At 44.2% G+C, this 22,221-nt stretch overlaps 1 protein-coding gene across 1 annotated transcript in view; it reads right to left on the bottom strand.

Moving 5' to 3' along the window:
- Positions 1 to 21,891, bottom strand: part of ITPKA (inositol-trisphosphate 3-kinase A) — a 39,198-nt gene extending 17,307 nt beyond the window's left edge. Inside the window, exon 1 of the mRNA XM_035539672.2 lies at positions 21,262 to 21,891. Within this exon, the coding sequence (XP_035395565.1) occupies positions 21,262 to 21,765 (504 nt within the window). The 5' untranslated portion in view covers positions 21,766 to 21,891. The remainder of the gene's footprint in view (positions 1 to 21,261) is intronic.
- Positions 21,892 to 22,221: the final 330 nt, after the last annotated feature.

Here is a 22,221-nt window from a genome sequence, read left to right on the forward strand (position 1 = left end):
AGAAGCTGCAGCTTTTATTTGTACTGTGGGTGTGAAGGAGAGACAATGGGCCAAATTCAACCCCAGCTCAAGTGGAATTTGCTTAGGTTACAGCTGCCTTAGATGAATATGTTTAAGCCACACACCCAATAAAAAATAAAGGAAAAAAATGTCAGTGTTTCTTTATTATTTTTTTTTTTAATCTCTTCACAAACATTTTTCCCCTAAGACAGGGAAAGCACAAGGCACAAGCTAGGAGGGAAACAATCACTTCCAGACCCACCCATTGGAGCACACTGCCACGGACAGGGGTTCAGCAGATGCACTCTGCCCTGCTGCATCTTTCAGTCCCCAACCTCAACCAACTCAGGATGCAAATTGCCAGGATGCAAACAGGGCTGCGTGCTGTTGGAGCACTGGCGTGAGTGGGAAGATGAAAACTTTGTGCGCCTGCTGTGGGAGGAATCTTTCTCACATCTATTTCTAAAGCAAGATCTTTTCCTCTTTGTTAGCAATGGTATTATGTGCTTTTCAAATCACTGCTTCATGTTGCAATGGCGAATAGGACTAATGCCATTGCCCGTGTGTATTTGCAGTTCAAATCTCCTTCAGGCCCTCTTTCTTCTAGATTCTTGCTCAGTCTTCCTCAATCTTCTGTTCTGGCTGGGTTTCTCCAAGCCCTTTCTTCCAGATTCCCATTCAGTGTTTTATGCTATTTATATACACACAGGGAAAGTTCAGATATCTCTGTATCAGAATTGCCAGAATCAGACACCCCTGACATCGCTGATGCTGTTTTATATGCCTCTTAAGATCAATATACTCAAGAATTTTCCAATAGCAAAAAGAAAACCATTCCAAAAGGCAAACCCGAGAAACATTAACATTGGTAGATTAAGCGCATAAATTACTCGATGTGAACTGTAGCTGACACATTACATGTATCTATCTCCCTAAGCACTAGGAGGTGTGGGATGCTGAAGATGACAAAAGCTAGCTTTCTGCCAAGGGGTGTGTGACAGGCTGTGCTGCCAGAACAGCGTCTAGGCAGCGAAAGAGTGAAAACCCAGTGGAAGAGAATGGAAGAACTAGTTCCTGCAACAGAGCCGCAAGGTATTCAAAGGATTGTGGCTTGGAATCTGCCACTGGTCTGTTATCTGAATTACTCTTTTGAATTTGAAGCAGAGCACTGAAGAAAACCATATTTCCATGCAGCAGGTGTGGTAGACACTGTGTTAGCACTGACGTGCATGAACAAGATGCTGGGCAGATGAGGTATTTCCAGCTTATTCAACCCTCAATACAGGTAGCAGTTGCCATGGTGGTTATCCTATTAAGGATCAGGAAAGGTGAGCAGCAACTGAGAGCCACTCGTTCCTGGGTGTGCAGCTTCCTCCAGGTCTGTTCTCATGATGAGAGCACAACTTCCTACGCTACTGGTGTGTAGAAGCACAGCCATCACAATCCTGCCTCAATGCACCAGTAGGACACGGCTGAGCAAAACCCACTGCACTCATTGGGAGCACTTTCTTCTGCTCTGAGGGGTTTGGGCTCAGGCCTCACTGTCCACAAGAATTAATCTGCTTTCCTGAAACCCTCCCACTGTTTCAGGACAAGGGCTATAACATCCTAACAGCCAAGCTCGCTGAAGAGGTATGTGGAGACCCCTGGGAGTATTCCTGATTTTGTGTGGTTTTGTTCTTTGTTGTTGCTATTTGAAGGGCTGCATAGAACAACTGAAATTTCTCACTGAGTATATATTACGTCCCCAGGGGAGAAGAGGTCTACTCTCACACCTAAGGGCAACAGTGGACAGGACTTGAACCATCCTCCGTTGTTTGAGAGAAAAATAAAATCACTCCCTTAATCTAAAGGGAAACCAGAAACAAAGATCTCAGTTCTGTGAACAAATAATACACATAACTACCCTCAGGCAAGCACTGACAAGCAGGTAACGTAACTTAGGAATCTGCAGAACAGAGTCCAAATTAAGCAACTAAAATTATTACAAATGCCAAGTACATCTAAACTAGTTGGGGGGGGGGGGGGGGGGGGAGAGGGGATAAGAAAACCTTTTTCTTCAGGGGGAACAAGAATGGTCAGTTCTAATAATCCTAGCATGTTACTTGAAACTATAGCGAGTTAAGACAAAAGTATACTTAAATAACAAGTTAATGATGCCCTAAAAAAGTTCATTTTTCCCTTATCAGCAGGGTGGAAGGAAGACTAGTTTCTTTCCTGCATTGTTAAATTCTCATGGAAATTCTGTTATACAATAGTTAACAGTGACCCCTGGATCCTTTTTCCAGGACAATTTCAGTAGTTTCTTTATCCAAGATCCTGTTGTCTTTCTTCTCTGTGCTAGTACAAAACCTACGCAAGACTACAAAGAGCTATTATGACAGGAAGAAACAAAAGGATAGTGAGAAATTTGTGATATTTTGTTCCTTAAAAGGCTTTAAAGAAAGAGTACTTAATTGTCAGTCATCATAATCTACTGTTCTCTTAAAGTCTTTGCATCATTTAGGCTGAATTCTGCAGCTCTGGGACATGGGGGCTGAAATTTGATCTGTGTTGCTGGTTGCCACTGCCTACTCAGTGTCTCACCAACTCCTAGAAGGAACAAAGTTCCTCCACAGGGACTACAAGGAGTATAAAAAACTATAGCTATCAGAAAGTTACTACACGTTTCAAAGTATTTCTGTAAGCAAGCATGTGAGAAGATGGTGGGTGTTGGCCTCTTACAGGACAGAGTAACCCTAACAGTAGTGACTGGAAGAGTAACACCTGAGAACACATCAGTAGTAGCTGAAACTACCTTCTAGAGTGGGCCCCAGGCTAAAGGAAGTGCTGCTACGTGGGGTGCCAGTTCTGTGTTATCCATGTACCCTACTATTCACTCCTCTGTGGCTCACCTTTTTTCTGTGATTTTCTTTGTCTCTTAATTCTTCCATCCTCAGCCACACAGTAGCACCCCCATATTTTTTTTTTTAAGTGATACAATAAATCCTCACAAAGTTGGTAAGATTACACAGAGTTCTCATATGCAGTGTCAACATGTGGTAGAGTTTAATCCTGCAAACTCTTATGTTAATATTTGTTCCCTCTAAAATCCATGTATGTTTTACAGTTTATGACTTTCAGTTTTACATTTTATAGTATGTACATTTACTTAAAAACTCAATAAAATGTTCTGAAGTTTTTAAAACCCTGAGTTAATTATCCACAAAATCCTTAACTGTTTTACTTCCCTTAGTTTATTAAAGCTGAAACAAATCAGCTTGAAAGCTAGTTTGTTTTCTTAATTCTTTATGCCGTTTCACTCAATTATTTCATTCAATTTGGAAAATGAAATTAATATATTCAGATTTGTTCTCCATTTTCAGTATTGTTTGTCACTACTTGGATCGACTTTGACCTGACATATTGGACCCACACATACAAATAACTTGAAATAGGTCCAAAGCTACTAACCCTATTACATTACTGAAGTAAAGCAAGCCTGAACCAAACTTTGCTTTCATCTGTCTCACTGCAGCCACCATAAAACGCTCCCGTAAGAAATTCTGAGTGAACCACAACCAAGACTATTACTAGCCTAATTCAATTACCCTTCAATTAGATATGATTCCCTGCGGGAATATAATCAATAACTACAGTACTATAACAAAAACCTATAAAAGATTACATTTCAACAATGAATTATATTATACTACCAAGACAAGTCAGTATCAGCATAATTCCCCACAAACTGACGGGTCTTCCACAGGTGCTGCTTCACAGCCACCAGCTTCAAAGGTGATGAGGGGCTTCACTGTTTCAGGAGCATGACGCTCTGGGACAGCCAACCACATATTTTCATTTCATGGAGAGATTTGGTGATGTGAGTCCTTTAATATATATTAAAAAAATAAAAAAAATAGTGAGTTGCTGAGCAACATGGTATCATTCCAGTTACAGCCACAGAACTTGCCTGCTGAGGGACTCTGGTTTTGAGTTCTTTCATGTGAAGGCTTACCATAGTTCTTTGCAGACCTGAAAGAGGCAGGCAGCTGACTTGGTTAGATTCAGATCCTGGAGCAACGCATACTTTTAAGCCTAATATAATGAACTAATAATTATCCTTGCTCTTTTAATACTATGTACAGGCATATATATACACCTACGTGCATGCTTTAAAACATCTAAAGTATTTACTAAAAGCTTTTCATTGCAGTTTATCAAAATTCCATTACTTTGTTGTTGTCCAAACCATAAGAACTAAGCTTAGGATCATTTGGCACTTGATGAAAAACTTCGACCTAACAAGACATCATACTGTAATGGAGAAATTGAGAATCGATTAATTTTTCCCTTACTTGTTGGAAGAAACACAACTTCAATATCCACACAGGCTCTGTGTAGGGATGCAAGGTGAAGGATTTGCCCATAACAACTAAAACAACAGCATCACAAATGACAAACCTGGTTCTGTCACATAAGCCATTTGCGTTGTTTTCAGCAGCCAGTTTCTGTGCTTTTGCCCCTTAAAGATTTCTGGAATATTTAAACTAAGGAGTTCCTCACTGCCAAGTGTACTACTCACTTGGCTGAATCAGACATGAATCACGAATTGAGTTCTCAGTAGGTGGGAGGTGAAAGAGCAAGTCAACAAGAAGAATCTCCCCAAGCAAGCCCAGACAGGAGCACATTAAGCAAACACACAATCCATTATAGCTAAGTTTGAGTGCAACACTTGATTTAGCTCCCAAGACAGGGCGAGGCTCTTACAGCAAATGACTTAGCCCCTTTATTACCACATTTCATCTTTTCCTGTCACTGGGCAGTGAACAGGTTCCTGATGCACACAATAAGCACTACTCTGCACAGCACTCCCCGATGCAATCGTTCATCACCAGACAAAAAGGTATTTAGGCCTGGAAACAAAATGTTGCTCCATGATGACATGCACCACCACCAGATAGCCCAGCACAGAGATACGAGTATCTGCTTTGAGAAGTCTGTGCCCGAGCTGATGTTCAACAGCATCACTCATTCTTCAGACTGACAGAGGCGCTGTGCCAACCAACATCAACTGATAATTTGTCCAAATCACTGCAACTGGCCTTCCGCCAGGGCAGCTGCGTGACTTCAAATGCTGTCAGCTGCCACTCAAGAAACACAAACAGCCTAACTCTGCCCTCGATCAAGGAAATCACTGAGCAACCTCCACATGCCAGGCTCCTTGGGAGCCTTGACCACCCTCATATCCGCTTTAGTCAGTGGAGTCCCCAAGGAAGTGACAGGCGCTGCTTTCTCACACCGCTGATCTTCCTGCAGCAGGGTGCCAGCCAGACCTGGAGGACTGATGATCAACAGCAAGGCAGAGTGCACGCTCCTCTAGAGGAACAGCAGTTCGTACACTACGTGAGCAACTTCCTGATCAGCACCTCTTATCAGACTGCCAGGCACGCTGTGACTACACCTTCATCTCTCCCTCTGTCTCTTCTACCATCCAGCCCCCACATCTCTGCAAAGAACCAGTGCTCAGCCCGCGCTTAGCCCTCGACGCTTCCGGCTCTGCGCTCAACCATGGGTGAGGGCCGCAGCTGCTCAGCCAGCCTTTGGCAGGTGTATCCTCTGACTGCAAGGTTTTCATTTCCTGTTTGTACCGCAGGCAAGACAGGCTGGGCTAATCCTTCACTCATGAGAAACACTTAATGCAATAAGCAGAAACAAAGCTGCAAGACAGAAGCCTCAGGTTCCTGTATTTTCTCCTCTGTCATGCCTCGCCATGCTTTATGCAGTGAGATGCAAACGTTCTTTGGCTCGCTGCCCCTTAGGATACCTGGTAAGTTTGATATTCGCTATCTCTGGGCTGAGGAAGAAGTGAAGGAAAGAGAAACCACTGGTGAGTATCAGACTGCTGAAATGCTTGTGGCACAAGATCCCACTTCACAGCTGGGTTCTGGAGCCCCTCTCCAAAGCGGAGGGCGAACAAAGCGCAACAAAGTGAAAGCGTTGCTTGCTATTCTGCCAACCACCAAGCACCAAGAGCCTGCTGACGGCTCTGTAGGAATCAACACCAGCATTTTGCTTCTCATCATTAAGTAGTAAAATATTTACCATCTCTGTGTCATTCCCAGGCCAAAAGGCAAAACAGTCAATGAATTAGATGGCTTTGGAGTAGCACTGTCACATGGATTTCATTCACTTTTCTCACAGGGATTTTGTAAAAGTTGATTCTGTAAGGGACAGTACAGTTAAAACTGAAAGTCAGGTTTTATCTTAATAAGTCAACAAATGATGTTTTGAGGTACACTCAAGTGTCCGCTGTTGACAGCGGGCATTAACAGGCCTGTCATCTCCACCTGCACAGCTTGTGCCTTGCTCAGAAAGATGCTGGTTCCCTGACAGGACGGGACAGCGTTCTGCCCCTCAGTCCTGCTGAGCTCAGGGAAACTGAACCAGAGACACTCTGCCTGACACCACTCTCAATGGAAACTGAAGTGTTATTATCCAGAAAGTACATGGAAAGTTCCTCACTATAGGAAAATTGACGTACTTTCAAAGCACAGACATTTGAAAATTATCTAGGCTGTCCATCACCCAGAACCATTTTGTGGTAAATCAAACATCACTTTAGCAGATGGCATAGCAGAAGGAAAATCTTTCTTAACCTCCAAAACAACTGCAGCTTAAGTCTTCAGAAATTTTCTATGCCAGTTTGGCAATTTTAGAGATCTTTGACCATCCTCTGTTAATCCCCTGCTTGTTGTGGGTCACTGATTGACATCAGCAGTCATGAGACAGAGACATCTAGAAAGACCACACTCTTTAAATAAAGAAAATGAGCCTAACCTCATTTTAGGGAGGACACAATTACCAGTTCCCAAACATTCATCCTGTTTAGGATACTTAAAACACGAACACATTCACACTTCTCCACACATAGGCCAAAAAAGATGTCCAGTCCAAGACACAATCACAATTTGTCAAGGCACAGAAGTGTCATTTCTGAACTGCGTATGACCTCAATTCCCACTGCACTACAAGTAGTGCCAACCCCTTTCAATCAGGTGTGGTTTCTGCGTAACATCAAGTAAGACTACGTTCCGGCAACACGCCAGGAAATAACTTCAAGGAGCTAATCTCCCCTGAGTGAGCTCCAGGCACTTGGGAAGGACGCTGAGCATGCACTTCATCTTATTTGCTATGGTGGTGCAGACTGTAACCTAGACACACAGCTCTAGCCTGCCAACCTAAGCTTACTACCAGTTTATCACCCCAGTGATTAAGTGGCCACAGGAGAATCTCTAGTCTGAACAGATAAAGAGAAAAAGACATCCTTTATTATACTTCCCCATTTGCCACTAACACATTGGTCACAAACCACTGCTATCAGACAGAAATTGCAAAACTGTCCTCTATTAACTGGTCAAAGACCCCTCTCTTCCTATTCCTAGCAGCTTGGGCTAGTGAACACTTCTTGAGAGGTTACCATACCATTGTATATCCTCATGTATGGGACACAGAAGCTGTATCCCACATACTTTTGAGATTCTGCCTTAAAGGTATGAGTGATACTTACAGGTTCTAACCCTAACAATGCAAGACTATTGTGCCATAATTCATTTTTTTCCTGTCAGAAAGAAAAGAAAGCACGAGGACAGTCAATTATTCTCCTATCTACTGGAAAGGATGCAAATGGCTTTAATTTGCAACAAAAATACGACATTCCAGTGAGATATCAGAAGAGGGCTATCAGTCAGTTTCCCTTGTTGAAGGCTGTTCTCAAACTTGACAAATACCTGTAACTCACAGGGGTCACCTGCCACCAAGATAGAACTGGGCTGATCCCAGTGTCAGTGAGCTGCAGTACTTTGAAAGGAGTTCTTAGTCACAGGCACCAAGAAAGGTCATCATCGATGGTCACAAGATATTTATATTCAACAGAGCCATGAATAAAGCTACCTGATCCCTTTCTGTGCTTTAGATCCATGTCCTAAGAAGTACTGAAACATTGACTACAAAAACATTACATCTCTCACATCAAGACCTGTCTGCAAAGCAAGTTTCTGAAATTGTACGCATGCACATCCACAGAAGGATGTTACTGACAGGTATTTATTTTTTAAGGTGTACTTAAATACTAAATACAACTTTTTGCTTTCCTACCACGATAATTCAGCTTCTAGTATCCTAAAGTTTCAGACAGCCATTCGCAAAAGAACTGAGAAAACTCCACTGTTTCAGTATGGGATCTTGGTGCAGACACAAGCCCTTTCCCTGCTCCAGTTCGTGGAACTGCAGGCGCCAACAGCTATATTTCAGAACACTGCTGAACAATTTAAGTAATTAATGCTCGTAAATTACATTATAGGCTCTCAAGTAAGACATGCAAGTACTCAAGAAGCTGTACAGTGTTAAGTGAAAAGCATTATTAGAGTCTAAAAATACGTCATGTAAAAACAGATCAGACGCACTGGTAACAGTTTACCATCTGCTGTTCTAATCTATCACAAGACAAAGTCCAGTACTCTGTCTTTCCTCTCCTCCTTTGTCGCCTCCAAACCCACACTTCCATTTTCCTCTAAAGCAGCATAAACAGTTACTGCTTCGCCTATCACACACTCCACTGTTCAAATAAGGCCCACCCTTTGGAATGGAATGCAAGTGTCAACAGGCGATAGGGCACTGTTATTTAGCGGGGTGTGGTATTTACCTAGGGGAAAAGCCACATCCTTCAGCAACCACTTTAATAACTCTGAGCTTTAACATTGTAACTGTGAGATTATTCCAAACCACTGTGTTGAAAGGATTTTATTTTTTTTTTAATCAAACAAAAAAACCACATGCTTCTATTTGGGTGTGCATGAGAACACAAGTGAGGCCAGTATCCCTGACAATATAGGAGCCCATGAGCAGAACATGGCAACGACCCAGAAACAGAATTAGATGAAAATGGGGAGGCTCCACCTTCCCCAGAGGAGCAAGAGGGCCTTCTGGGTCACAAGATAGTTGTTTGTTTTTGGAGCAAACCTTAGATTAGCAAAACTCTTACTGCCTCAAGTCACTGGGAGCTATGTAAGGAATCTGTGGAAGAGGATGACTTCACCTTGAGCAAAGCTACAGGATCAAAAAAGAATTTCTGGTAACAGAATAGCACAAGGCAAGCTGAATTCCTCCTCCATATCAGAAGCAGGTAGTCCCAGCAGACGAGGGATTATTTAAAATTTTCATTTCCATAACGTAGCCTTAAGAAAGAGAGTCAAATTCAGCCCTTACATAAGCAGTGACTCAACTAAGACTGAAATAAGGCATCTGCCATCCTGAAGAGTTGTGGGTGTCTGAACAATAGTCAGTGTGTTGTATAGAGTGTGTTTCCTCTGCCCTGAAGGTAAACAAACGCATTTACAATCAAGATCCTGGAGATCCCACCTTCTTTAGAAGCACAAACATCAATTGCCAATTATTAAGAAGCTAACCCAACTAAAAATAAACAGGGTGTAGCTTATACATAGACCATTTATCTACCAAAACTTTTACCTTACAGTAAAAGAGACAAAAACCAACCCATGAGCTTAGGAATTTCATGCTGTTGGATCCTAGCAACAGAACTGCAAGCCATACTCCTCCATCTTGCACAACCACCTACACCAGCCTCCTGAAATATGGAAGCAGCAGCAGCTTCCGTGCCAGATTGGACATAGGCAGCAGAACCCAAAAGTGACCAACATCAGTACACCATGGCTCAGCAGACAACGACAAGATGGACAACGTCTGAAATGTCATTTGCATGTGCTTTATTGCTTACAGTGCACATGGGGACAGACCATACAGAAAAAGTTACTTCACAAAGAGCCTGATTTTTTTGCCCTGTCTGCTGTTTTTCTTGAGGAATGCAACGTAAAAAGAATTGGCAACTGTGCTACATTCATTCCACAGCCATCCTTCGTCTCTGACAGGACTGCCATCTATACAGTCAGAGGACTGAGATCAAGACAGACTTATGGCACTGGGAGAAGACATTTCTAGAGATAATGCAGGAAATCCCCATGGATGAATAGCAGTGGAAAAAACATCATTGATTTTACTGTCATTCCAGTTTTACATTTGGAACGAGAGACCACGGTCGGGATGTCAGCCATTCCTACTGCTGGAAAAGCATTTGTAGACTGCTGGTGTACTGACAATCAAGCACAGTGCTGTTAGATGATAGCACAGGACTTCCTCCCTCGCTGATCTCATTGCTGAAGCAAGTCAGGCACATGTTCTCTCTGGTCTTGCTCTGAACTTTGGGAAAACAAGCTATGAAACCGTTACAGGGGCCTGATGAGTGCTGAAATCCATGCAGATCATTACAGCAAAGAGCTCCAGAGATAGTGCTTCCTAATGTATTTAAAATACAGCCTAATAAGTTTTCCTACTGAGTGTCTTTGAGAGTCGCGGTGGCATCACAAGCAAGTGATATGCAAAAGCACCTAGAAGTCAGGAATCCCCACCTTAATCCCCTCTCACAGGGCCTTCATCAGAATGGTACGATCTGGCCTGAAACAAGGACAAGGAAAGCAATGAAGTTCCTTATCTGAATTCCCCAGAGCAAGACAGTACAGACCATACTCAATTATCAGCCCAAAATTCCAACACTCAGCATTTTGCGCTATCAGAAGTGAAAGCTGGAGCGTAGGAAGCTTTCCAGTTTCCTCAGATTACATTCTCCTCTGAACAAAGCTGACCCTTTCTGGAGATGGTGTTGCTGTTCCTGCAGAACACGCATGGGTAAGAAAGGCTGAGGAAGGAGCCCACAGCAAACAGAGCTTATCGTGATTAGAACATTCAGGTCAAGTGCACTTAGCCAACAACCCACTCAAACCCCACAAAGAGATAATAAACAGCCAATCTGCATGCACGAACACTGTTCACACAGATTTTATCCTGTCACTGCATCATGCATGTAAGCATACAGTGATGGAGAAACACAGAGACCACCTTTTAACTCTTGCTCTAGCTCTGCCTCTTTCAGAAGATCAGGGTCTCAAACCCCAGATTTCCTGTACAGCCACTAAAGCAGCAATGCACAAGTAGTCTTGCTGCTTCTGCATGTCTCATTCTGCTGAGAATTGCTCTAAGTTATTCACTTCAAAGAAGGGCAACATTTTTTTTCTTCAGACTGAACATTTCCAACAAAGAGTTCAACTGTTTCCAAGACTAGAAAATGATACTTCTTGAAAATCACACTACAAAATCTCTGATGAATCCTCTGAAAATCTTTTTATCCGTTAATTTTGAGGAAGGAGCCTGAAGTCTAGCAGGAATAAAGAAAACATTCAAAGCAGCAGCAAGCCATGGGAAAAGCCAAAGTTAACCTGACTGAATCTGTGGAACTATAAGAACCTCAGCTTCATTTGCAGTAGACACAAAATTGTACAAGTTACATTCTGAGAAGGTTGTGGGCACAGCACACACAAAGGCTTGATGGAGCTCAGCTGTGAAGCGTGCAGGCAGCCACCCACCCCACTCTTCAGACACAGTGGAGCTTGAGCAGGCTCAGCTGTGCATGCAGCAGTTGTATCCAAGGCTTGCCCAATACCAGAGGGCCATCTCACAGAGCACAAAGATCCTCTCCAAGCACAGCCCTCCTGTGAGAGTCCTCTTTAGCACAAGCACATGAAACGCAGCAGTCGTCTCTAGTGCTCTGTGCAGTGTGCATTTCGGAAAGGAAGTGAGGATGAAACATTGCTGTCACGTGCCAGCGCCTTCCACTACTCAAATACATTCAGATGATCTGAAAATCATCACCTCTGCCAAAAATCTTCAGAGATTCACTGAGCATGTAGCACAAGGAGTCACCCTCTCATGCCTTCAAGTGACCTAGCTTATGGGCAGACACTGTAGCAGGTAGCTACAAGATTCAAACGTGGGCTAGGTGAGAGCAAAACTTTGAAGATGGAGGTAAACAGTTATGGTGGCTACAGGACAGGAACAGGTATATGAAATAAAAGAATTAAAGTGACTGCAGTCTGGGCATAACAACATCTTGCAGTCTTTACTTACAAGCAGGCACAGTTCTTCATGCACACAATGCATGACTCTCAACTAATAAGCAACTATTTTATATTTCAGCACTACTCAAAGGACAAGCTACGGTTGCACTGATCTCAGTTTCTTCACAGATAGGTATGCAAGAAGTCAGGCAGAAGATCACAGGACAGAAAGACTAACTTCCTGATTTAACATAGCTGAATGCTTATCAGGAGAACTGCTCGCTTTACGGTGCCCCTGTAAGAGACTAGGCAAGTTATTTATGCAGACTTTCACCATAATCACTAACCGTATTTCTCTATTGCCCAACTTGAGACTATGGGTCTTATTAGCAGAAAAATTGGATGTTTGTGCCTGCAACAGAAGTTAATGAGAGCTCCTCTACAACACTGTTCAGCACTGTTAAACAACGTTGTATATAATGCTAGGTATTAGGAAAAAAAAACAACAACTGAAACCGGGCTTTCAAAATTAGTGGACACTTTTCACATTAACAATATTTTCTCCAGTATTTTCCCTTAAAGATATGACTAAAGTAGCTTGCGTAACAGATTGTGAAAATAAATTCATTAAAATTTCAAAAGCACTCTGTTACTGCAGTGATGGAGTAATGTGGTAAAGTTCCACACAAAACTCATTAACTGCTTTTCCAGTAGATTTCCAATAAATTAGGTTAAAATGGCAATTTTTGCTTACAATGAGGACAAAGGTTTAAAAAATGCTTTTTGTAGAGTTGGGAATTGTGTATTTACACTGAATGAATGGTAACTACTGTATGTTGTTATGTAGTTAAAGACTGTATCATATCTTGTACATTGATGGATAAGAGTTGACATGAAGAGGATAAATTCCTTAAAAAAATAACTTTTGAGTATTCAATTTTGCATTTAAAAGACATTAAGGTTCCAGTGCAAACGCAATTCTGCATCTGAACATGTTTGAGTAGTGGAAGGCGCTGGCACGTGACAGCAATGTTTCATCCCCACTTCCTTTCCGAAATGCACACTGCACAGAGCACTAGAGACAACTGCTGTGTTTCATGTGCTTGTGCTAAAGAGGACTCCCACAGGAGGGCTGTGCTTGGAGAGGATCTTTGTGCTCTGTGAGATGGCCCTCTGGTATTGGGCAAGCCTTGGATACAACTGCTGCATGCACAGCTGAGCCTGCTCAAGCTCCACTGTGTCTGAAGAGTGGGGTGGCTGCCTGCACTCTTCACAGCTGAGCTCCATCAATCCCTTTTGTGCCCTGCATACAGACTTTGAGGTGCTCCAGCACCTCAAAGCGGAGAACTAGAAACCCACGTTTGATTCAGCACTACGCCACTGGAAGCAAGCATAAAGTAGAGCACAGGTACAACATGCTGTCCACACTGAACATGACTGAGGAACCACTGCAGTGTTCTCAGCTATATGGAGCTGCTTGAAAAAGAGCTAAGACAGAAAGCTGTGTTATCTGCTGTAGCTCAGAGTAATGAAGGCAGCTATAGCTAAGGCTGTGTCATTTTATGCCAGGACGTGGCAGAGACCAGAGTACAGAAGCAGCTATACCACCAATGAATGGTGATTTCTTACCATCACTAGAAAACAAAAACATTTTCTTTCTATGAACATTCAATATAATTTAGCAGGAGATACCAGTTATCACGTGAAAGATATATCAGCACTACAGTAGTTTGCATTCTCCTTTGACACATCACTCAGCACCAAGTGAGCTAAGACTTTCTTACACAGTCCTGCTACATCCCTGCTTCCTGTCCAACAGGTAAATCATCAGGTGGACTGATGATTCATACAGACTGCAGTGCCAGTTACACACAGACATACCACGCGTCTATCCCCAGTCTTTATCACCAGTGACCACACCTCTGTTATCACGGTGGTTCAAGTATGGATGATGAAGGCTGAGTGAAATAAAGGTGGTATCAGTGGGCTTGGGTAAACAGCTTAAAGAGTTTGCATTCACTGTGCCACCTTACTTGGATATTTCAGCCTGTAGATAAGGAGTGTTCCTGGATTCTGGGTTAAAGCCAAGCTCCCACAAAGCAGCATCATGCTTTCTACAGTCACCAACTGGCATGGAGATTCTGTCCCAGGCTCCGAATCTGGATTGTGCCAGGTCTGTGACATTGCTTCAAATGAGCTGCCAATTGGTCTGGCTAACTTCATCCCAAGCTTGCCAGGGAATGGAAAGTTTGGCAACAAGCAACTGTAGCCAGGCCTTATGGGTTCAGGGTGGGTTTCTCTACTCTGTCTTACTGCTTCGTGTTTCAGAAAGGAAAATTTCATTCCTTGGGGGAAATTCAGTTTATAGATGTAAAAACAACCAAACGCTGTTTGTTATGTGTTATCCCCCAAAGCATTCTCCATTACTGACAGAAATGAATCAGTTAAGCACTGGAAACAATACGCCACTGTGTTTGCTAGTCTGACGCTGGATGAACAGGTCACCTCTCCCCCTTCCCAGCGCTTTCCCTACTGCTTTTAGTCTGCATCACTTAATTCTGTACAAACTTCTGCTTTTTTATGCCGTCTTCCCCCAGGTGTGCTACACTATGGACAAACAATGCCAACATGCCTAACGCACGAGATTTTTAGAAGAAGCTCTGTTAGTAGAAAAGGCTGAGAGGAGCACTTTAAAAACAAAATCTAAACCTACACTATGCAAGATCCAAATTAACAAGGACTGACAAGCCAATTCTTTCTGCTTCAGCCTCTGCTTTCTCTGCAAAAACTATACTGACAGAGGAAGTAGAAGAGAGACAGTGATTCTACTGGTGCTGTACATAAGATCACTTTTTGCTTGTGAGAATAGTATTACCTTTTCTGCTATCACTATCACAATTTATAGATAATCACCACAAAATGAGGTGTCTGATGAACCTCAGTTCTTCTCTCAGTCACTCCTAAGCAATCTACTACACATAAATATAACGTGCATTCTTAGCTTCCAAAAATATTAGCTGTATTAAACTGCAACACACAGTGACAATTTAATAAAACTGATTCACTTTAACGCATTCTATTTATAATAAACATTAGATGTGAGTTGAGAGGTGTTTTTTTTTTTGTCTATGATACCTGTTCCATTTATCACCTGTTCAATAAATAAAGAGTTCAGCCTCATCAAACCATTCTAATAGGTTAAGAATGACAGAATCCAAAAATATACAGACATGCTAAATTCCCGAACTATTGTCCCAGCTCCTACCCTTATCCCTTTTCAGGCTGGCATGGGTTTTCACAAATAAATCTTCAACTCTGCTGAGCTGACAATAGCCTGGGAAAAATCTGCTTAAGCATGCTCTCTTTAAATACAAGCACATCACCTGATGATGAGGAGTCATCATTACCTCCTTTCCTGCTTTTCAGGTGTAATAAGCACCACAAGGAGGTTTGAGCAGTAGAAGTGCACATACAGAGTAAGAGAAACTTCTCTAGTATACTTAATTCAACAGGTCCATAACAAAAAAATAATTCTAATAGAGCTCTTCTAATTTTAAACTGTACACCCAAGTAACATGTCACTTAAGATATGAAAAATGAAAACTGTCAGGGGGGACTTGATTCAAAAGAGAAAAATCTTGTAACCTGTAAGTCATTATTTCAGATGTATTGAGGGTGAGAAAGTCTTATCTGATAAGACATTTAGTTAATTGCCTCTCTCACAACTGACTTGACTAAGACCTAGCTCATTTCCTTCTAGATGAGAGTCCACATTACTAATAAACAGTCACTGCTAAAAGTGACACTGCTGATGTTTGGATATGCTCCACCAGTTGAGTGTACAGTGGTGAACAAGCCATCCTCACATTGGGAGAACGCTCCCGGTTCAGAGTTGTGGCCCAGTAACTGAGCGACACGGAAATACCTACCGCTGTTCGCCTCGTATTTGTTCAGTGTATAACAGGAACATTTTAGTATGCAGGACTATCATTCTAAGTCAGCTTAAAAAAAAACACACACAAAAAGATATTCTATTAAAAGCAGTTGATCCACAAGCAGCAACCACAAGTCCTGGTTTGTGCTGGACTTGTACCCTACAGTCCTGCACACTTATCAAATTAACAACAAATTGTCACTGTCCCTTCCTTACAGGCTTGTGCCAAGAACCTTTCCGTCCCTCTCATATTTCCACATCTCCCCACAATTCCCGTACCTTTTGATCCTGATCCCTCAGCTGCCCTAGTGTTTTCTACATTCCCTAACCTCACCAGCCCACAGCGTTGTGTGGGCCCTCCCATACTTTCCCGATTACCCTCAGGACAAGAGGCACTAATTACTTGCTGCAGCCTGTAAGCACAGATCACCTGGCCAGCACGCACAGGTCAATTCACCGGTTAACAAATGAAACAGAAGACCCCCGCTGAACTCATGCCTCACCTTCTCCCCCACGAAGAAATGGTGTAAACTTGCCTGGGACTTCATCTCCCCCTCCCAGAGGCTGATTTTTGTGGAATTTTAAAGACCTCTTGAAGAAAACTTTCGGGTGCCTACCCCACTGTCAAATTTGGCTGAAATCTACTGAAGTTGTTAAAATTAAATTGATAGAGTGATTACACAAGCTTTCTTTCCTTTGAAAGTAGGCTAAAAACCCATTAACAGTCTTACTTATGTCATCCCTTCATTCCCATTCTTCATTTAAAAATAACAATCCTATTCCACTGCATTAGCTTACATAACCCACCCCTGAGCAGAAATACTTCAAACTTTCAGGCCATATTTATTACGCGAATGCATCTATATGTTTGTCCATTTTAAGGTGCTTGGTATTATGAAGAATAATAGCAAGAAGATGGGTGAAAGCAAATAAGCATTCCTAACGGCTATCCCCCAAAGTTTCTGGACTGGTATCATTGCGTGCAAGAACTGAACTGCTTTTTCTCTAGTGAGCTGTCAGCCGTTCTCATGGTTACTGATCTAGGAATTTGCAACGACGGGTCACAGTTATGAGAATGAGTATGTTATTTACTAGATAGAAACATGCCAAATAAATATTCTCCAAATCAAGGGGACAAGAGGCTGCTGTACATTATCATGCTGTTTATTCTCTGTGAAAGCCACTTTTTGAAGTCTCTCTGTCCCAACAAAGAAGGCGCTAACCAGACTTGCATAGTTCTTAAAATTGCTCTCTCACATAATGAAGACTAAAATACATCCCTTGCACTCTCTCCATTACTATAAATGGACCAAGGGGGCTTTCACTGACAGATTCAACTGCGTATATACACTTTCCAGATGGTGTGAAGCAGTGGCAGAAAAAGCACACTTCCCATCTAAATGCAAGAAAAGGCAGGAATGTCAACTGTTGTCATAGGGTAAAATCTATCCCGTTGATTTGTTACTTAAATAAATAACCGATATTTTTTAAGTTAACTACCAGGATGTGTGAAGCTCCAGATACGATGTTACACAAATTACATGTACACCAACACAAGCAACTGGTTTCCACGGAAGCACAAGTTCAGCGCACAGGGCAGCAGCGAACAGGCTTCCCTCACACTTCTAACTGTTCATTGTCAGAGGGGCCTTCCTACGGGAGAGCCAGGACAGTTCAGTTTCCAAAGCTGCTATGAATTATCACAAAACAAAGCATAGAATTTGTGATGAGGAAGTGAAATGCTTACCCACCAACTTTCTCTCAGCCGTGGGCCTGCCTAGATGTGAAGTGCTTAGTCCCTGCAGCGCCAGGCTGGAGCTATACCATAACTGTCAGCCACCAAGCCCACGGCATTTGCTACCTCAACAAGAGCCCCAGCACTCCAGGGACATACCCACGTACCACGCTCAGCAACAAAACACAATTTAATGCTGTCACGATGTACCAACTCGTCCACGCCAGAAGGCTCCGTGAATCATTTAACTGAACAACCGCCTGCCGGCCCAGCGAGCTGCCAGGCAGAGCAGTTTTCCAAGGCGCACAGCGGGGACAGCACTGCGAGGCTTACTGCTGCAGCATTTAAGGCCTGGTGGCTCCTGGGCAGCAAGCCCTGTATGCAGTGACAGCTCCACAGTCTTCTGTGTTTCACTCGGGTCCGCAGAAGAAGTGCAAACTTTTGAAGACCCAACTGGGTTTTGACTTCCAGGTCAACAAGAGAGAGGCCTCTAGCTGAGTAGCCTGGGAGGGCCTTCCTCAGCTTAGGTCTCAAGTTCCTGCGTCTGCAGATGGCAGCCTTGAAGCCCTGATAACAGGAACACTATCAGAACTTCTGCTCCCACAGTGGAAGACCTGGGCAAGTTTCCAAGGTTCCTGCTAGGCACTGGGGAGCCTGGTAGGCTTGACAGTCCAGCAGTCCTGTGAGCCCTGGTCTGAGCTTAGTTGTAAGGTGCCAGGCTCCATGATCCTAACATTTCCAAAGAAAAGTCTGAGGAAATTCTAATACAAGGGAAGCTTCAAAATGTGACAATTTCCCATGAATTAGGGAACACCAAGTTTGTTCCACTTCTGATACCAACTTCACACAGAAAATCTCTAACCTCTGTGTTCCGCTCTGAAAATGAACCTTCATTTTCTAAGATACACACACTAAACCAATAAATACAAATTAAACATGCACATTTACCTCTAAATAGCATCTTCAAAATACAAAAATATTCCTCAAGTTATCCTAAAAGTTATAGTTATTTTCATACGTACATGCCTGCCTTGAGCCTAAAGCCTTCCATTCACTCCACAGGGACCTACTCATCCTGCCTCAAGATTATTTAGTAGAACAGATACATCCTGTAAAGCTGAACCCACAGAGGTTCAAGGCTCATACCTCTGCTTGGCATACTATGTTTCAGTAAAGAAACAGCATTTGTAAAGACTAGACAACTGAACAGGGGGCTGGCTAGTATCAGAGTATCGTCCAGTACCAAAAGAGAGCAGACAAGAACAAGCCTGTCCTGGTCACCTCCGGGTACCAACGAGCCCAGGGGGCAGTCACTTGAGATGGAGGGCAGCACACATTGCCAGAGGGAAAAGAGCAGATTCCCAGGATCCAAGCTCTCTGTGGGTAATGCAGCAAGGAAAGAAGGGATGAAATACACGAGCACACACTGAGCAGATGAAAGATCTGGCCCATTTTATTTATCAGGCAGTGTCATAACTTGTTGATGGTTAGTGCTGCCATTTTAGAGTCCTAGATACAAGCCCCAGCTCTGGCTTGCCACCTTGCTGCACAAGTGATAACGAGATAACTAACGGCCAGCAGAATGCAGGTACCTGGTGGGCAGCTTATCCCAACCGCCCACAGGTGTGGGAAGTTAACTCGACCGCTGAAAACATTTTACCAGGTGAGTGAATACCTACTTAATTAATGAAACATTACAGAATAGTGAAGCTGCACAGAATTTGGGAAGCATGCAAAAAGCTTTATAAAAAACAGAACTCTCATAATACTATTGAAGTTCTCAATGCCCAAAGTTGGCATTGCTCTCCCTGTGCACCTACATGAATAGGATATTCTCTCAGAGTTTAAAACATTCATAATGTGACTATTCTTATTTGTATATAAGTCATTTGTAAAGCTTTGTTTTTTTTAAACTTTTCTTGTCATTAAAAGGTGAACAGAGCCTTTACCAATTTTGCACAGTGCCTAGAAACTTCCTAATATGTAAAAGAAAGTGATGTTTTTCACAATCCACTTAGGCATGTCAGACTACAGGGAAAGAAACAGTTCTAATAAATAACAGGATTCAATATTGCATACTTCAATATTCAATATTGCATACCAACGTACTCCAAGGTGCAAAAGCAAAACATTGAAAGCAGCATGGTTTCTCACCTGAAGAATAGTTTTTGCTCTAATTTGTGTTCACAGACAAGTTAGCAGGAGCTACAATGCCATCCCAAAGTTCTCTGCATTGCTAATGTTATCAGTAAATTCTTGCTCCCTACTTACCACGCATACGCCTCACGGCTTTACCTCCACAGAGTTCATTATCCCACCCACTCGCCCACTGCAGCAGCAGGGATGTTGAGTCAAAGGATCCAACAGCTCTTTTCCATCTTTAATTTCTATTCTGCTACTTTCACAAAATCCCCATTTGCACAGCACATAGCTCAGAAAAGAAAGGACAATGGTGATAGAGTAGTGATTGCTTCCCTCTATACACCAGTTTCTACCTCAGGACAGAAAGTACAAATTAAGTAGTATTATTACAGGTTTCTTGGAATGCAATATAACAAAGTACAAAACTTTTTTTCCCCCAAACCAGGCCACAAGTTGATGCAAACAAAACCAATATTGCGCACAGCATTTTAGCTTCTGTACTATGTGTCCTCTAAAGTAGTAAACCCACAATTACCATGAGAAAAGTCCAGCTGGAGGTATCACCTACAACTAGCATTACTTCTTGCTTATATATATTTCTTTCAAAACATATGTTCTGCTTGAAAACAATTCAGTGCCAATGAGTTGGCAGCAGAACAACAATTTAAGTTATGTTCTCAATAAATGTAGGAGGGGGAATTTGCTAAAGCAATGTATTTCATTTACAAAACCTCAAAGAACACGTTATAGGGAGTCAGGCAAATATATGTTAATGATCAAAAAAAAAACAAAACCAGCTAAGTAGATGCCTTTAAAAGCTCACTTCATGGATGAAAGCTGCCAAATTACAGAGGGGATTTACTGAGAAGAATGTGTTACTGCCAGAATGGACAAAAGCATGCATTCTACCCATTCCAAGCTCCTCCCCATCTCCTGTCATGCTCGCAGCAAGAAGCAGCTCAAAAACTGACAGCCACAGACTCCAGGATTGGAAGAGACAAAAAAGAAATACCTGCTGGTAAATGCCTGGAAAAATGTTATTTTGAAGATCTAACAAAATAAACTGGGAAGAAAAAAAAAAAAGAAAACAACAACAAAAAAAACACCCTACCCACAAGCAAAACAACGCCCCCAAAAATTCTTGGGACAGCAAGCACAGTTTCACAAGAAATACAGCACACTTGAGGGGGTTTTAGAAGGGCCAACGCACAGAAACATTTAAAAAATAAGTGCAGCAACCTGCACGGTGAGGTGCACTGCCACCAGCCCAAGACAGAAGTTTCCCGCAGTTTGTGTGGACGAGCAAACAGCAGTTTCACCCCAGCTGAGGCACAAGCCTCATTTCAATGGGGGGCTGCCTGGCGACCCCCAGGCACCCGGCACTCGTGGGCGAGCCCCGCACGCCGAGCGCGGTTCGGAAGCCTTTTTTTCCTTTTTTTTCCGGTGCGTGCTGTCACCGCCGTTGTTCCTAACTACAGAGCCCCCCGGCGGGTTGGTGTCCCTACCTGGTTGGACTCCTCGCCGTGCTCCAGGTGCACGATGCCCTGGCTCCTGCCCTCCGTGTCGCTCAGCACGTCGTCCTCGGAGTCCTCGAGGAGGGACGAGGAGCCCGTGGAGGACAGGGAGGAGGTGGAAAGCCGGCGGGACTGCAGGTGCAGCGAGCTGTCCGTCCTCAGCCAGCCGCTTTCCGGGTGCGACGGCGGCGCCTTGGGGCTGCCCTGCGCCTCCTCGCCCTCCTCGGGGGTGACGGTGAGCCGGGGAATGACGGGCGGCAGCACCCCGTTGGGGGGCCGGCAGCCCCTCTTGGCCGGGTCGGGCAGCTGCCGGGCGGCGGCGGCGGCCACGGCGGCGCAGCGAGCCTCGAAGAGGGAGCGCAGCTCCCCGACGCTCAGCCGCGGAGCCATGCTCAGCTCCGGGCTGCCGTGCAGCCCCGCTCGGGGCTCCATGGCCCGCTCGGCGCCGGCCGCCGGCCGGGCAGCGCCCCAGGGCGGGCGGCCGGGGGCGTGCATGAGGGAGCGCCGCGCCGCGCCGCGCCGCCGGAGAAACTTCTTTGTTGCTCGCTCAGTCCCCGGCCGCCGCTCGGAGCCCGGCGGCGAGGCTCATGTCCAGCCCGCCCTCCCTCCCTGGGCAGCTCTGAGTCAGCCGCAGCCCGGCTACCGCGCCCGCTGCCCCGCCGCCAGGGCCATGGGGGCGCGCTGAGCCGCCGCCCCGCTCCGCCTCAGCGCCGAGGGGAGGAGCGAGCCGAGCCCCGCCGAGCCGAACCCCGCGGCGGGGAGCCCCCTCCCGCCTCTGCCTCTCCCCTCCCCTCCCCGCCTTCCCTCGCCTCCGCCCTTTTGCTTTCGCTTTCCCTCAGGCGCCCGCCGCTCCCCGAGGGCCGCCCCGGGGTGGCACCGCCTCAGGGCGGCCCCGCGGGGCGCCCACCCCCGGCCCGCCGTTACCTCAGCTCTCGCCGCGCGCTCCAACGG

The sequence above is a fragment of the Cygnus atratus genome, chromosome 5 (genome assembly GCF_013377495.2).
Source record: "Cygnus atratus isolate AKBS03 ecotype Queensland, Australia chromosome 5, CAtr_DNAZoo_HiC_assembly, whole genome shotgun sequence".
In the NCBI taxonomy this organism is placed as follows: domain Eukaryota; kingdom Metazoa; phylum Chordata; class Aves; order Anseriformes; family Anatidae; genus Cygnus; species Cygnus atratus.